Genomic DNA, 17,896 nt, shown 5'->3' on the forward strand with positions numbered 1-17,896 from the left:
GAAAGCGTCTGGCCAAAGGAAGTGACTGGGGCTGAGGCACCATTCTCTGATTTTTCATAATCTCCTGTAGGCATCCGCTTACAGTGGTAGACTATTGTTTTGATTCATACAATATATAAAGTGTGCCAGTTTGTTTCTGGCACTATACTAGATCTTTCAGAACATGAACTCTCGTATTCATTTTCGTATTTCATGGGAGAAGCACTGTACTTGGAGCAAACTGTGCATTCATTCGATAACTATTCAAAGAATAGACTTGGGAAGACAGGAAAAAAAATAAATCAACTGTGTGGGCGTTATAATGGCAACGCAGACTCCAGCCGTCAGAGGGCGCCGGCGGGCCCGAGCTGGTGCGCAGGCGTGCTGGGAAGGCTGGTGCCGCGGAGGCGGCGGCGGCGGTCGTGGCTGTGGCCGGGGGAAGTGAATGGTTTTACCCAGAGGGCCCCGCGCCGCCTTTCCCCGCTGTCCCCGGCGCTGCTCGTCGCCGGCCATGGCGTTCACGTTCGCGGCCTTCTGCTATATGCTGGCGCTGCTGCTCACCGCTGCGCTCATCTTCTTCGCCATCTGGCACGTGAGTAGTCGGAACCGGGGGAAGCAGGGCGAGGCGGCCGAGCAGCCTCTTCTCGCCCTTGCGTCTCGGGGGTGCCAGAGGAGGGGGCCGGGCCGCGCGGCGAGGGGTCCACGGGCCGGGTGTGCTGCGCGTCCGGGGGGCCCCGGGGCGGGGAGGGGTGCGCCGGGCCCTGGCGTGGGTCCGGGGGGCCCAGGGCGGGGAGGGGTGCGCCGGGCCCTGGCGCGGGTTCGGGGGGCCCGGGGCGTGCGGCCGCGGGGTGGTGCGCCGAGCCCTGGAGCGGGCCGCGCGCGCCGCTGCGGGTCCCCGGGGCGGGGTGAGCGCGAGACGGCCAGGCCCGGCAGCCCTTCGCAGGGACCCCGGCCCCGCAGCCCCGCGGAGGATGTCCCGGGCGCAGGCGCACCTGCGACGTTCTTAGCGGGGATGAAGTTTTCCGAGATTTAAAGAGTTCATACAGATCGCCTTTCTTTTCGGGTTTCTGCAGGAGAATGGCCACACTGAAATAGTGATCGCCTGGCTTTGATGAATTTTCCACTTTGCCCTTTTAGCACGTGTTGTGTGCTTTTAGAGTAGAATCACCGCTTTTCGGGTTCCTCTTGGCGGTGAACTTTGGTGCAGGTCGGATTGATTTCTTGGTCACTGCATCTCCGAGCTTTCCCTCTCAACCACACTTGGACCGTCAGACTCAAAAGACAGTCTTCCGAGCCGCCGCTGTGTACTGGGTAACAGGGTTTAGCGCAGGAAGTTTTACTTCTCTTTTGAAAACGCTCAGGAACCTTAAGCTTCTCCAGGGCAGTTTTATTTATAGTATTCACATCATACTGCAAGATAGAAGCAAATCCTTACTGTTTCTTGTAAAGAACAAGTAATAAGTTCCCTGCGACAAGAGATTTTAAAGGATTCCTGTTTCTCTGGCGCAGAATTAGAAGCACTGAGAGAGCCCTCCGGAAATCAACATTCATTAAAAATTAACCTCATTTACTTTCGTACTGCCCATGTTCCAGTACATTCTGGGATTTTGGTCTTAATTTGAATTATTGGGCATATTCGGTCCGATGTAAATTTTAATAATATTTCATCGTGTCCATCATAAGGATTTGTTTATGTAATGTACAGAAGGCAGAATAATTTGAATGGCATCGTTTCCTGTGCAAACAAAAGTCTCAAAAGTAGAACTGTATCACAAATCCATTCCCTTTTACTAAAGAATGTGATTATAATTATTTTTAGAACCTGACTGCTTGTGTATTGGGGGAATGCTTACGTAGGTCAGTTTTTTCACAAATAACTAAATGCTTGTCAGTAGGAACCAGTAGGAAGGTTGCTTCGCTGCTTAGGCTCTTTTTTTGGTGGAAGAACAAATAAATGAGATAAGTTGGGATGCAAACCAGCCCTGCCTTAATAAATTTCTAATGAAACTGAAATGTGTGGCTTCCTTCCAGCTTTAAAAAATCTGTAGATGTGGCTTTAAGTCACTCTGCTTGATGGGTGTGCCTCATTTTTCTGGGATGATGGGAATTTGTAGGCGAGAGCTATGTGATGACTTTTATTTTACATTTTTGAACATAAGTTATGTTTGGCTTAAAGAAAACCTGCATTATACTTTTAAAAATGAATAGTTTAGATTCTGCTTTGAAATGAATGTATGCCTCAGCAAAGTAGATCATTTTAAGCCCTAGTATAGAATTAAAAAAAAATTATTTTGTACTCCACGGATCAACGGAGTGCCTTTATGCTTAGGGATTTCTTAGTTCAGAGGATTATTGCATTATTTGGAAAACAATTCTAAATAAATTTACATAGTTTTAATTTTTCTATTATCCACATAACCGTAAGTTTATTTTCTTAGGTAGTTTAACTGTCTTTCAGAAGACTCATTTGGAAATTTTAAATATAAATCCCAAAATTCAGTTTACATTAATCATTATGTGGAAGGTATTTTATACTGATGGTCACGTCTCGTACTGTAGTGTTAATTCATGTATGTGCTTGATGCTTTATGGAATACAGAATTGTGAGTACAGATTTTTTTAAAAGCTGAAAAATGCAGAAGTCAATCCCAAAGGCATGCATCAAATTTGAAGACACCCTGAATTGTGTAGCTTGGCATCTTTATAGATTTAGGATAAAAGGAGTCTCCCCCTGTGGGGGCCACAGCAGTCTGGCTTTTCTGTTTTATTGTTTTTACACCAATGTGGGAAATTTTGTGAAAGCCTTATCTAGTAGCAAGAGGATGTTAGCAGTGTTTAGCAAAGGAAAATGCCATTTAGTGAATCCCGTGCTTTTTTATCCCTACGACTATTATTCTTTTGCTCTTACCTTTTTATGAAACGAAGAACTTAATAGGGAAATAAGCCAGGATATTAAAAGATAGAAATACAAAATTCCATTATTTGATTATTGATAATATTAAGTAACAGTGTCTGACATATAAAGATACAACTTCTAACCCACCAGGGGAAGCATAGATTAGGTTCTCTGTCCCCTGGGCCCAGGAATAGTTTTCACATATACCTGGTACCATTGGCTTCTTATTTGGACACCTCACTTAACACCCCAAAGTAATGTGTAGTCCATATTTTGATTTTTAGTCATTTTGACTTTGAAGTTCTGTGTTTAGTTAAAGCCACATTTTTTAAAGTCTAAAGCCATATTTCTTCAGAGTGTGGGCAAAAACATTCTTGCCATTTATTTTAAATGGGTGGTCTTTTCCCCTTGCCACGTCTATAACTGTTTCACCATAAGAAGCTGACCTCACCCAGGCTTACCCTCCTTCCATCATTAGTTTGGTGACCACATGAAAAAACCAGCATGTTTGGTCAAGGTGATCACTTTTACAGTGGCTTCAAACTGGGTAGCTCTTGCCTGTGTTCTGCCTTCCTGTGAATTTGGAAAGACGCCTCGGGGGTCAGAAGAATGAGAAAAGCTCTCCTTCCTGAACACACATAACCCCGGAGGGTCCTGTGCCAGGGGGCCTGGGCGTAGCAGTGGGACATGGGTGGATGTGGCCCCCACCTAGCATCTTGGCTGGGGCTGTGTGTCCGTTGTGGAAAGGACATGACTGTATATGGTGGGCCTGGCTGTGCAATTTAAGAATCCCGTAGTATCCTGTGCGTAAATATTCTGCTCCATGTTGGCTGCATTTTAAATCCCTGTGCTATGTGGATATGTAGTCAAGGATGCAATTATTTCATCCCAAGGGAGTCAGGAAAAGCTGTGGAAAGGAGGTAACAAAGGAAGAGGAGTTTTTAGGGTAAAGAGGAGTTTGCCAAATGGTAGTGAGTGGGAGAGAGATCATTCAAGTAGGGTAAATAACTTGAACCAAGGCATTGAAGAAATGGAAAATATTTTTCAAAGTGATGTCAGCTCATTTTTAGCAATAACATAAAAGTGTTTTCAGGTCCTTTAAATTCGATTTAATCATAAATTGAGTTCATTGTAAATTGGTAAATGTGATGCTGGTATACTTTGCTTTTGTTTTAACTTTATTCAGTAATTATCTGATATGGGCAGGTTTGTTGTTAAGTGAGAGATCCTAACTCTATCAATTTTATTTTAGATTATAGCATTTGATGAACTGAAGACTGATTACAAGAATCCTATAGACCAGTGTAATACTCTGAACCCTGTAAGTTATACGATTTATCTTCAGATTTTTAAACAGTTTCTGCTTGTAATTTGATATAATTGGAAAATGGCCAATATTCTCAGTAGCATCATTGTATTTGTTCTTTTTGAAGTAGGCGGAATTTAAAAAATATCTCTTTTCCTGTCATGCTTGACTATTCTGACTATTATTAATCTGTTGGCGATCTTGTCAGCTGTCATACTAACATTCTTCCAATCTGCTTTTTACATTGTCGACCAAAGACAGTTGAAAAGGTCAAAAAGATTAAAAGAGTCAAAATTGCATTAAAGGTGTGTACTGCTTTTTAGTTTAATGTTTTAATCTGCATTAGTTTTCATGGGGAGGGTTAGGGCATCTGTATTTGTAATGTTTTGTTCAGTGTGCTTGTTCATATGCCTGTGAGGTTTATGATTTCATGAATTTTCTTATTTTATGCAGATGTTTGCTTGCTGGCCCAGCCAAGTAGGGAAAGCTGTTATATGCTTATGCATTTTTCTTAATATTCTAGCCATAGGCACCTCTGTATTGTATTATTTGGTGCAATGTTTAAAAGTTAAAATAAAATGACTTTTATAGATGGTGAGATTATTCAACAATTGTGACTTGTGAGATGGTGTGAAGTGGAGCTTTTAGCATGGTCTGCACCCCCATAGCCCTTCTTATCCATATCCTGGAATTAATTTAGTCATTCGGCTGATGTCAGCTGGCTTTGTGGCTAGGCTCTGGAGTCTTACAGTAATTGATGTCCTTCACACTCAAACTGCTTGGATTTAGATAACAATCTGTATACAAATGTCTACAAAATTATTTCTAGTATATAGTCACTTTAAATTTCTAAAATAGACCTGTCTTATACTAAGTTCTCTGTATGAAGGATTTAGTTGTAATGTGCCTTCATTGCGTTAGGTGTACATCTTTTTTGCTTTGTTTTAGTTTACTCATTTAGCCCCCGGGTTTGATTTTGCCTGATTGGTCAGAAAATGAAAGGTCATTTGTAATAGAGCAGAGGGTATGTGTTTAAGAAATAGAATACCGTAATGCATTAAAGAAAAAAAATCACAGTGAAGATAAAAACTTGTTTTGTGCATACTTAGTTGCATAAAACCATAATGTACTTGCATATTAGATAAATTTTATGGAAGAAGCTCTATAGTTTATTGTTTTCTAGATAAATATGAATAATGGTGTAGATCTCTAGTTTGTCTTTAGAAAACTATTACAGTCAGGCTTTTTCATAAAAGTGTGAATGTACTAGCTGTTCTTTACTTTATGAAACAAATTGTGAGAAGCTAAATCTACTTTCTCATTGGAAAGTAATGTGTTCATTGTAAAAACATCTTAACCTTAGTAGTTGAAACTAATTGCTACCAAGAAATTAATAAGCTGGAATTTCTCCTTTGGCAGCTGTTTATTCATAGTGTTCTATCCTCTTTAGCTTTTCATTGCTTCAAATAACCAAATGATGATTAGGATAATAATAGCTGAAATAGTTTGAGGGCTTTCTTGGGTGCCAAATTCTGTGCTAAGCACTTTCCTGAGGTGTTTTCATTCAGTTCTCATGGCAGTCTTATGAAGTAGATATACTTTATTTTATTATATATAGGTGAGGAAAACGGGGGTTAGTGAGCTTAAAAAACTTTCCTCAAGGACACACAGCTAAGGTGGAGCCAGAATTTGAACCCAGATAGCCTAATTTTTGAAGCTCAAGTTCGTGTACCTTCCTAGTGTCCTGTAAATTAAAGAGGGACCTATTTCATTTTAACATGTAGCGTGTGATTTCTGGCTTTTCTTAATGGAAAGAAATTCTTTCTTAGAAGAGATGCGTGCAGTAGGTTTGGCAAGAAGTTTTTACACCAGCACAAGTTGCATTTTGGGTAGAGTGCCAATACTTGGCTTAATAAATGTGCATCTGACAGTTTTCCCTATTTTAAGTTTGTTTTAACAATTCTGCCAAAGTATGGGGGAAAACAAGTACCATTTTTTAAAAACGTGAACTTTAACAAAATAATACGATTTGCTTGTTTAAGTAATATCATTTCAGTCATTTTTGCATGAGCTATTTTTCCTGGATACTAGCTTTTGTGTGACTCTTGGCTCCTAAATGGAATAATTTAAGTGCTACTTAGGGGAAATCTCATCATTAAAACAAAGTTTAGAGAAGACTTTTTTTCATTAGAAATGCATAGTAAATATTTCTGGGCTTCTTTTGAAGGGAAGTAGGGTGCGTGGCATTTGTTTCATACTAGAGCTGGTATAGTTGTTGATTATATTTAATATCACTTTTATTCAAATATATTTTCCAAGAGCAATAGGGGTCATGCTTTCAAAATCATTCTCTCCCCATACCTCAGTCTGTAAATTTAGGATGAAACCTTGAATGCAAATTTGTTTGTTAAATATCATTTGGCATTAGAGGGCTAAAAACAGGCATCTTATGTTTTATTTTTATTTTTTTTATTTTTTAACATGGGCAGGCCCCGGGAATCGAACCCAGGGTCCTCTGGCATGGCAGGCAAGCATCCTTGCTAGCTGAGTCACCGTGGCCCGCCCGCATCTTATGTTTTAAAGAAAAATTATGTTTTAAAGAAAAATCATGTATTTAGATTAGTATTATAATTAGTGTTTCTGGTATAATTCCTTAAAAAATGCATATTTTTCTTGATTTGTCCTAGTTTTTACCATAAAATTTCAAAGACTTCCTGTGGACATTTTCTTATTTAGAGACTGCAAGAATTTGATCTTAGATGCTGGTCATGTAATTTACAGATTTATATATGTATACAGAATTTATCTTTTTTTTACATCTATATTGCTTGAGTTTGTAGAAAATATTTGGTTAGTGGTGTAGACTAGTTGGAATTTCGTTTAAAATAGTATGTATTTTTAAAAGTTTATTCTACAGCTTTTAATTGGAAAAAGTAATTTGGGAGTTTTAGAAAATGAGCTTGATTGTGTGGTATAATCATATTATTTCTGTAGACATATTTCCTCTCAGGAAAGATCTGATGGTGTTGAGAATTCTTAGAATTTTAATTTGGTATGAAGTAGACATTGAGAAACGGACTTGGCAGTTGTGACCTATAGACGATTCTTTGGCTAAAACTTGAAGTGAAAGCTTTTGATATTTTTAGTTTCAAAAAATATTAGGCTGAAATCTTTAGGATGAAAAAGATAAAAGAAAGCATTATATTGCTTATTTTGGAATAGAGTTATTTAACTTTGTCATTTTATAAAAAGCCTTTTGCTTGAGTTAATTTTTCCTCACTTAAAACTTCTAACTACTATCAAAAGATTTGAGTCTGAAAATGGAAAGGACATGTAGGAATGGAGCTCAGAAACCTGGAAAAATTCTGATTTCATGGTTAAGAACTCAGTCTTTTCCCTCCTACATTGCAGAAAGCACATCATTTGTACTTGTGCATATTAATGTTCCCCCCCCCCCCCAGACTGTGCTGAGATTATTGGCTGATTGGCTTTCCACTGAAAAATTACTGTTGTGGTAATGTGATGTGGTTTGCTAAATATTGTTTATATACCATTTCTGGTTTTTGTTAAAAGCTTAAAAAACTTTTGAAGCTTTTAAAAAGCTTGTACACCTCTAAAGGGGTATTATGTTTTTTTGTGGATTCTTTTATATCATGTTGCATGTGATCAGATGCCTCATTTTGTATTTTTATCATGTGTTGAATGGTGAAGAGAAAAAGCATCCCAGTTGATTAGTAAATAACTGTGTGTGAACAATCTGGGTGGTAAATTTATATAAACCTTTAGTTCTGAGATTTTGAGTTTCAAAATTTAAGTCATGTTTTACAAGCTATATTCTCTGATCAGTTTGCTTATAATCCTGCTTTTGAAAAAAGTTTAATATGGAAAGAAAACTCAGCATCATCTTTCATCTTTGACTGTAAGAAAGCAGTGATTTTTCATTATGGAAACTTGGTTGCCACTTGCTTTCCAGATTAGCAGTTGACAGTAGACTTAATGCCAACGCATTTTGATAACTGACTTGTATTTTTCTTCCAGCTTGTACTTCCAGAGTACCTCATCCATGCTTTCTTCTGTGTCATGTTTCTTTGTGCAGCAGAATGGCTCACACTGGGTCTCAATATGCCCCTCTTGGCATATCATATTTGGAGGTAATATTTAGATATACTTCTAATAATTGTCTTAATTAAATTTTAATTATACTGTGGTCGATGTGCTTATCTTACATGGTAGCTGCCTAAATGAAATTCTGAAAAGTTCTGAAAAATTTCATTGTAAAATTTAAGTGGATGAACAAATACTATAGGGGGTATGCTTTTATTTAAAGTGGTTTTAAAAAAAATGAATCTAACTTACATACAGCATGCACATGTCTGATGAGTCTAACTTACATATAGCATACACAAGTCTGATGTATACTGTTCTCAGTGAGTTTTTACATATGTATATGCTTGTGAAACCCCACCCAGCTCAATACCTACAACAGTTCCAAGCCTCTCAGAAGACTCCCTTACACTCCCTCCCAGTCATTTTCTGTCTGTGCCTCCTGTGGGAAACCATTGACCTTTACCAACTTAGATGAATTTTGCCTGTCTTTAAACTTGATATAAATCAAAATGTGCAGTGCTTGTTTGATTTCTTTCTCCATTTTACTTTATAACTTTAAATAAATTTGGTTGTTTATAAAAGATGTTCATATCTCATCACTCTTCTAATAGTTATACCAGATCTATATAAATACACTTAGTTCTTTGTTGCTTTAAATAGGCATATCAAAATCTCAGTGCTCTGGATTTTAAGAAATATATACTGAAGATATATTTAGAGGTAAACTGGCAGATATGTCTGCAGCTGATTGAAATGGTTCAGAAAAAATGTACATATTTTAGAGAGGGAAAGAGAAGAATAAAGCAAATGTGGTAGATGGTAACATTTAGAGCATCTGGGTAGGAAGGGTTCTTGCCACATTCCGGTTACTCTCAAATTATGTCAAAAGAGAAAATTAAAAGAAAAAAATCCTGTTGTCTTTATACAATTATTCATATTTTTGTTGGATTCCTGAAAATGTAGAGGAGACCAGATATGACTAGTTGTCCAGTTCTGTACATTTACAGGCCCCAGTTTTAAAATTATAATGATAAAAGGGAAATAATTCCATCTGTAACTATGAGTTTGCTTTCCTACGTGGATCACCTCTCTCTGTAACAAGTACCACTGAGAAGAAGACCCTTCCTTCCCGTCCTGAAGGGTTGCTCCCTTTTCTGAGAGGCTAATCGACTATGTTTATTTCAGGTATATGAGTAGACCAGTGATGAGTGGCCCAGGACTCTATGATCCTACAACCATCATGAATGCAGATATTCTAGCATATTGTCAGAAAGAAGGATGGTGCAAATTAGCTTTTTATCTCCTAGCATTTTTTTACTACCTGTACGGGTAAGTTTAAATAACATAATGAAAATATGATTTTTAATGTTGCTGCCTAAAAAGTTTATAAGCTTTATGGTCTGAATATCTTACAGTATACTGAATAACTCAGTGTCCTGATGGTGGTAGCTGGTAAAGGCACATTGCACACCAGCAAATACATACTAATTCAAGAGGCCATACATTGGTACAGAACAGAAACTTTGGCTAGGGATGTTACTTCCAGTTTTCAGACAGACATGTTCATCAGTGATGGACAATTCTTCTCCATGGCAAAGTGATGTCAGGGAAATGATACTGCTGTGTGAGTTTGCCTGAAAGTGCCTTTTTGGAGATTGTATCATTTTTTCCTTATCAGTCTTCATAACTAAATGCTCTGCCCTTTATTTTCTGGTTTGCTTAATCCCAATGGAATGAATGAAACAAAGTTCTGTAATATAGAATAATAAAAGTTCTATATTACAGGACAATGTGACTATTGATTTTTCTCTTTTTATACTATGATGGACTCATACCATCTTTCCTGTTAGGTCAGGATTTCTCAACTTTGATACTGTTGTCTTTTGGACTGGATAATTCTTTGTCATGGGGGGTTGTGCACTGTAGGATGTTTAGCAACATCCCTAGCCTGTCTTCTCTGGATAGCAGTAGCCTCCTTTCTCCAGCTGTGACAACCAGATGTGTCTCTGAATGTTACTCAGTGTTCCCTGGGGAGTAAAATGGCCAATGTTTGAGAACAATTGCTCTAGGTTTACTGTAAGTGGGATAAAATGACTGCTTATTAAAACTAGAAAAGTACAGTTAAGAATAGAATTTTTTTTTAAGTTATATACACTTTTTTCATCTTCCATTGATATGTATTCAGTTGAAGAAGGTTTTCCACCTGATTCTGAAAACAGAAGAGATATTAACTGCTGTTCTAGTTTGCTAGCTGCCGGAATGCAACACACCAGAGACGGATTGGCTTTTAATAAAAGGGGATTTATTTCATTAGTTTTTCAGAGGAAAGGCAGCTAACTTATAACTGAGGTTTTTGCTTACGTGGGAAGGCACAGGGTGATCTCTGCTGGCCTTCTCTCCAGGCCTCTCGGTTCCAACAGCTTTCCCCGGGGTGATTTCTTTCTGCATCTCCAAAGGCCTGGGCTGAGCGGGTGCTGAGATAAGGTATGCTGAGCTGCTTGGGCTGTGCTACATTGAGCTCTCTCATTTAAGCACCAGCCAGTTAAGTCAAACATCATTCATTGCAGCAGGCGCACCTCTTAGCTGACTGCAGATGTAATGAGCAACAGATGAAGTTCACGTACCATTGGCTCATGTCCACAGCAACAGAACTAGGTACCTTCACCTGGCCAAGTTGACAACTGAATCTAACTACCACAACTGCATAAAATGAAATTGTGTAGCAATTAAGCTTCCATTCTGTCTTCTTTTTATTTGAAAATTTGCTGAGTATTATATGATAAGCTTATATTTGTATTTCTCTGTACATCATCATACAAGTTTCCATGATAGAAAAGGATGAATGAAATATTAGACTGAAATTTAAGAAAAAGGTATTTATGCTTTCAAAACTCACAAATGGAAAAAAATAAGGACATTAGTACATCTATAAATATCTCTCACATATGAAACAAAAGTACTGAATGGATTCTGAGAAGTGATATTCCATTTGTCATTCTAATTCCCTATTGATTTTCAGTTTTTAAAATTTCTTTAACAAGTTTAGAGTAGTGTTGGTACATATTAGGCATTTAAAATATATTTGTTGACAGAAAGAAAATGAATGCATGAATAAATGATAAAGTTGTAGATGGGCAGTTGTGGGTAAATGTTTAACAGAAAACATGCATTTATGTTTTAAAACTGTCCATCAAGTTTGCACAGCTTCTAGCTTTGTATTTATGTTGAGGTATAAGCTTGTGAATCATAATCCTCTGCCTTTCCCACACCATTGTTAATGCAGAATTACTCCTGGCAGTTCTTAAGCCTAAATTGAATGGCATTTGCCTTTTATTTTGCTTGTTTGTCCTGTTTTCTTCTTTAACCCTGCTTCTGTTGCTTAGAACTTTTCTTTAATGAGAAAGTTCCTTACTTGACTATCCCTGTTTGTAAAATGAGTAGTATCTACCTCCTAGGATTGATTTGAGGATGAAGTGTGGTAGTGTGTATGAGAGACCTAACAGAAGGCCTGGCACCGTGTGAGCCTTCCAGAAATGCTGTCTCCTAATATTAGAAACAGCTTCAGAACACTGTAGCTGCATTGCCTCTGTAAGCTCTCATTCCCCATTAAGCCTTCAGCTGTGCCATTTTACTTGCTAAAATTGGAAAGGAAATTCTGCTTACTAAAATTGGGAAGGAAATAAGGGACAACTACACATGAACTGAGCCAAATTGTACCTTAGGCAAAAGTCCATAAATGCGAATTAAAATCATACTGTGAACTTGTCATTTGTTTTTCCACTTTCTGTGATTAAATCTAAATACAAGTTAATGTCACTTAAGTCTAAAGTAAGGCACTGAAAATGCTTAGATGATCATATACCACAAACTTGTTTGCTGTGGAAAGCATTCTCAACTTTTTGCTGCTCTTAGTTTTTCTAGTTAGGATTGTTTGAATTAACAGCCTTTTTCTTCTTTACAGCATGATCTATGTTTTGGTGAGCTCTTAGAACACACAGAAGAATGGGTCCAGTTAAGTGCATGCAGAAGCCACCAAATGAAGGGGTTCTATCCAGCAAGATCCTGTTTCCAAGAGTAGCCTATGGAATCTGATCAGTTACTTTAAAAAAATGACTCCTTATTTTTTAATTATTTCCACACTTTTTGCTTGTGGAAGACTGTTTTCATATGTTATACTCGGATAAAGAATTTAAATGGATTACGTATAAATTAATATAAAATGATTACCTCTGGTGTTAACAGGTTTGAACTTGCACTCCTTAAGGAACAGCCATAATTCTCTGAATGATTGCATTAATTACTGACTGTCCTTAGTCCATTGGAAGCTTTTGTTTATAGGAACTTGTAGGGCTCATTTTGGTTTTATTGAAATGCCACCTACTCATAAATTAGCTGTAGATATCAGGTGCTTTTGATGAACTGAAAATGTATACCTGACCTGTGGGAAACGTCATGAGTTTCCTTGTCTATCATGTAGATGATTATATCTGAATACATTTACAGAAATAAGAATGGGATTTTTTCCCCTTCAACTTGAATATTATCCCTATATATTGCATGAGTGAGAAATTTCCGTATTTCCATCAGAGTAATATACTTGCTTTAATTCTTAAGCATAAGTGAATATAATATAAATATATCGAATTACTTGTGAAGAATGCATTTAAAGCTATTTTAAATGTGTTTTTATTTTAAGATATTACTTATTAAGAAATTGGTTATTATATTTACTGTTCTAATCTGGTGGTAAAAGTATTCTTAAGAATTTGCAAGTACCTTAGATTTTCAAAACTGAATGAGAGAGTACATTGTATAACCATCCTGCTGTTCCTTTAGTGCAATACAATAAAACTCTGAAATTAAGACTTATTTTCAGTGCATTGTGTTAAAGATTTCAAGTACCTGGTTTTTAAACTTACATAATCTATAATAAAGACATATTACTGTCATTTTTTTTAATAGTAGAGTATTGCATTGTAATTTCTTTTCTTAAAAAATACCATGCCAGGATCTAAAAAGGATTTTTTAAATGAACAAATGCATTCTCCTCTATTGCCATTTCAGAGGGATATTTTATTGACAAGATTTATCAACACCGATCTCACAGCATCATAATTTTTCTTACCAATTAAAGAAATTATTGTGGCACTTAAAATGTTTTAAATACTTTTTTCCTGTTTGAAATAGCAGATTTTAAGGTAAAATCACTTGTAAACTTCTTTGAGTTTTTGCTGCTTCTTGTAAGGCAGGTAAATTATGGCTTGCATGTTTTCATAAGTATCCTTGTGCTTTATTTGCCACGAGAAAGTTATGTCAAATGAAAGTTTAAGTGGCTCAGAAGTAGTTTCTGGACAAAGGATCAAAGAAAGAAAACCAATATGTAGAAATTTCACAATGATCAAGGGAGTCTGGATATGTTTGTGGAAGTTTTACTCTAGAACTCCTTGAATTAGATGCTGATTTATGCTCTGATAGTGAAACAATGCTTTGAAATAATGCTTCCTCATCTTTGGGAGAATAGCTTTCACTATCTGGGGATTGGGTATGTGGGTGAGTATGTAGAAGAGGATGTAGAACCAGGAGAGTGAGGGGAGTGAAACCATTTCATAATGAGGAATGCTTTAAAAACCTTGTGTTTTATATTCTGTAGAATGCTGGGAGGGATCTGATGATCAGTTAAAGCAGTAAATGATCGGGCACTTGGTTTGTGCTAGCATTGTGCTGGACACCGAGGAATCATCTCTTGAGTTTGAGCAATCAGTTTTTAGTCCCCATAATTTTATTAGCACCCACTCCTTATTTCTTGTTCCCAGGTAGTTTTGATCAAGAGCGACCTGGCCAAGTCTTCTATAATCCAAATGAGTTTTCCTGGGGCAGCTACTTTAGAGCCCCTAGTCAGTACTGTCAGAGACCCTTGCTATATCTTAGCAAACACTGCTTCTCTTTATAAGTTTTAACAAACAACTTTTTAATAATCTATTTCAGAATATTCTCCAGGGTTAATGGAAAGTTTGCTTATTGTAATTTGTAGAAGCCACGTTCCAGGCTTCAAAAATGAGATAAGGTAGTTCTCCAATTGATTTTTTTTTCTTTGGCATGGGCAGGCACCGGGAATCAAATTGATTTTATTTCAGTTAGATAATGTTGATTCCTCAAAGGTGATTGACAGTGAAGTTCACTTATTTCAGTTGTAAGTTGTTAGTCTGTAGTATATGATCGACTAAAGATTGAGTACCTGGGTAATCTCATAATATCTACCCCACTTTTGTTTTTTCCATCATTTTATGATAGTAAGTCACCAAGAGAAAGCAGAAACACAGTGCTTTCATTTAAGTGTCCCACTGACTTTTTCTTGTTCTGAATTTAATTTCTTCTCCCCTGCTCCCCCAATCTGTTTTGTATGTTCACAGCTTCACTTTATTACTGCAAGTCCGGCTGAGGCATAGTTAGCCTGGGTTTGTAATCCTTTCCAGTTTTTATCATACTCCTCTCTGTGCTGCAACAGCTATTTATTTAGGTACCTATATCCTTGTTACAGTTACTTTTGATATTATATGTCTTGACCTCTCTTTAAGAGCTCAGAAACCATGTGCGTATGTTACTGCATCTGGTGTAACATGCTGTGGTTATATCTCTATACCAACAAATTCTGAATTTGAAATCTCATATAAAATACATATTGAGCAGTTATTCTATTGAGTAATAATACTATATCATACAGTTATGTTCTTAGTGCTAAGAATGTAGGGGTAGAAACTTTGAATACCCATATCTAAGTTTTATTAATAATGTTTGATGATTTTTCATAATATCTGATATCCTGTGTCCCTTTCCTGAGGTATAAGAGAGTATGGTTCCAGTCTATATACAAAATTGTTAAAGTTTGAATTATTTTTCATGGGAAGGGGGAGTGATAGGAAATGACCAACCAACCCAATTTGGCATGGCGTTATTATAATATCTTAGATTATGCCATGAACTGCTAGACCTACCAGTCAAGTTCAGACACTCAAGTATTGGTCTTTCACAAAGTAACAAAGTGTGTAGCAGTTTATTTGGGCATGTGTGTCTTTCAAAGCCTGTTTAGGGTGTTTCACTTCCTGGACTGCTCATGCTAACAGCTCTCATAGAGCTCTTCTCTGGTCCTCAAATCAACATATTTTGAAAATATGTCAAACGCTAGTAGAAATAGATATATTGTTAGGTTCTCTTTGAAATTGGCAAAATGGTTTCCTTTGTACAACATTTCTCTTTTCCCCCAATTGTATCTATGAATAGATTACTGCCAGGTGAAAATAATGGCTTCTGTGTATCTCCTGTTCCCTACAGAAGTGAACTTTCATCTTAGGTGTGGCTACATCCTAGCAGTGTGATATTAAGCCTATTCAAATAATGATCTTTATTTTAAAAGGTACATCAAGTTTACTTATATCATTTAACATCGACAGCGTGCATCTCAATAATAAGTTGTACAGTATAACTGTAAATCAGAAACATGGATGGCAAAATTATTTAAACATCTTTCTAGAGGGAAAAGGAAAAAAATATTGATACTGTGTGCCTAGCATTGTTCATGAAAGGTACTCATGTTCACCCTTTTTGGAAATGACTAATAAAGTTATTCTCAAATAATCTGAAGCTCTTTTGCTCAAAACAATTTATTGATCTGCTCTCAGACCAGCAGCTACTGTGTCTCTGGTTCTAGTAATATAGCTGGGAAGATGGTTTTGAACTAATACTCCAGGTTGGTTCGAAGAGAAAAAGTATGTTTCTGTTTCTGGATATGTTGACCAACCTTCTTTTTTTTTTTTTTTTTTTTTTTAAAGGAAGGAAAGACAGAGAAGGAAGGAAGGATGGAAGGAAGGGAAACATTTTTAAACATTTTCTTGTTTTATTATATTTTGTTTGTTTGTTTGTTTTTTTACATGGGCTGGGGCCGGGAATCGAACCGGGGTCCTCCGGCACGGCAGGCAAGCACTCTTGCCCGCTGAGCCACCGCGGCCCGCCCCAACCAACCTTCTTTTAACAATTTTATCTGACTAAAAATTAAGAGTTCTAAAGTTAAATGTCTAAAATGAGTAAATAAATGCTGCTTGTTCTGCTGTTTTTTGAAAATAGTATTAACCGTATAGGGTGATTGAAGGTTTCATCCACATTAATTTTATTAACACACATTGTGGAAGTGAAGAGGTAGAGAATACCATGACATGAAAAAAAGTAACTGCATGTTTCATTTAAATAACTTTTTATTGTACAATGCTTTTTCTAAGTATTTAAATTTCCTTGGCTACCATATTCGTATATTCTGGAGAAGAAAAATTTCTTGAATAGATTTGAGGACAAGGTAGACCTTAAAACCATGAAGAGAAGTGCAGAATGCAGTTAGCTGACAGTCTGTTCTCATGGTTTGTTAAAATCCAAATTAACTTTAATGGTGCTGTATCACCATCCAAAGAAAATGCCCTTAAATAGTCTTACTTTTCTGCCTGCTTGATTTATTTTGATTTTGTATATTTAATAAAAACTGTCTCACATGTTTCCTTGTGTAGTTTATGGATAATGGTTGAGCCTATGTTAAATTCAGTTTCAGATGCAGCTAACTCTGGCTTGTGTGTGACAAGCATGCTAGATTGTCTCTCTGTCCCTGTTCTGGGGATGTCACATGGGTTTGGAGGAAAAATATTTTTTCCTAGAGCATTGGACTCACATGTTATTAAGCTTAACTGGGCAATTATATTTGAGTAGTAAGCATCTCATATTTCTCTGTTACAGAATGACTGATGCTTATCTTATACTTAACATTAAAGTAGTTTAGTGAAGCATTTTAAATGTGTAAGGCTTAAGCACTTTCAAAGGACAATGAGAGATAAATGCACTTTTAAAATTCATTTGATTATTAAAGGGTTTGACTAATCCATGTCAATATTTTCCCTCCATGTCCTGAATATTAACGGATAGGCTATATACTTAACATTGGGTAAAAGTGAAGATAAGATTTACTAATACCAAGTTCAGTGACTGCCTAAAATTTAATAAAATGTGATTTTAAATTGCGTTTGATTTTAACACTAAAATCATGAGGAAGATAAATATATTGTTGCAGCCTGTACTTTAAAAAAATAACTTTCTTGCCATTACATGGCATTTCTTATCTGAGATGAGGAATCTTAAGGTTAAACATTTAGAGGCTGTTGGGACGTATGATTCTCCCATCATCCTTGGTACTCTCATAAAGTCATAAGTTCTAGAAAGTGTATGTACAAAAGTACTAAAATAATTGATTTTATATTACAGAACAGTACCAGCTCTCTGGTTTGACATTAGAGAATTCCTTATAAAATGAAAGTAGTTCATCAGCAGCAAGAGGAGTGTGAGACAAAATTAGAATTTCAGTCTTTCTATGATTATTTAAAAGGCAAGTTTTGATTTTGACTAAATTTCCTTTTTCTTGTATGGTAGTGCCCATGACTATCATATGGTGGTAGTTGTTAAATAACCACTGGTTCACATTTGTGAGAAGCAGTAGCCGGGAGAACCATGAGGCCCTCTGTGTGTTCCTGATACCACTGAGGCCTGCTGGAGTGAGGTGGCTTTGACTCGTTTAATGA

At 36.9% G+C, this 17,896-nt stretch overlaps 1 protein-coding gene across 1 annotated transcript; it reads left to right on the forward strand.

Annotated features, from left to right (window-relative positions):
• The first annotated feature begins 394 nt into the window (after positions 1 to 394).
• Positions 395 to 16,081, forward strand: CNIH1 (cornichon family member 1). Its single transcript, XM_077122599.1, has 5 exons — positions 395 to 571; positions 4,128 to 4,196; positions 8,220 to 8,332; positions 9,474 to 9,617; positions 12,250 to 16,081. The coding sequence occupies exons 1-5, from the start codon at positions 425 to 427 to the stop codon at positions 12,275 to 12,277; spliced, it is 501 nt and encodes a 166-aa protein (XP_076978714.1). The 5' UTR covers positions 395 to 424; the 3' UTR covers positions 12,278 to 16,081.
• The last annotated feature ends 1,815 nt before the right edge of the window (positions 16,082 to 17,896 follow it).

This window comes from Tamandua tetradactyla, chromosome 12 (genome assembly GCF_023851605.1).
Source record: "Tamandua tetradactyla isolate mTamTet1 chromosome 12, mTamTet1.pri, whole genome shotgun sequence".
NCBI classification, from domain to species: Eukaryota; Metazoa; Chordata; class Mammalia; order Pilosa; family Myrmecophagidae; genus Tamandua; species Tamandua tetradactyla.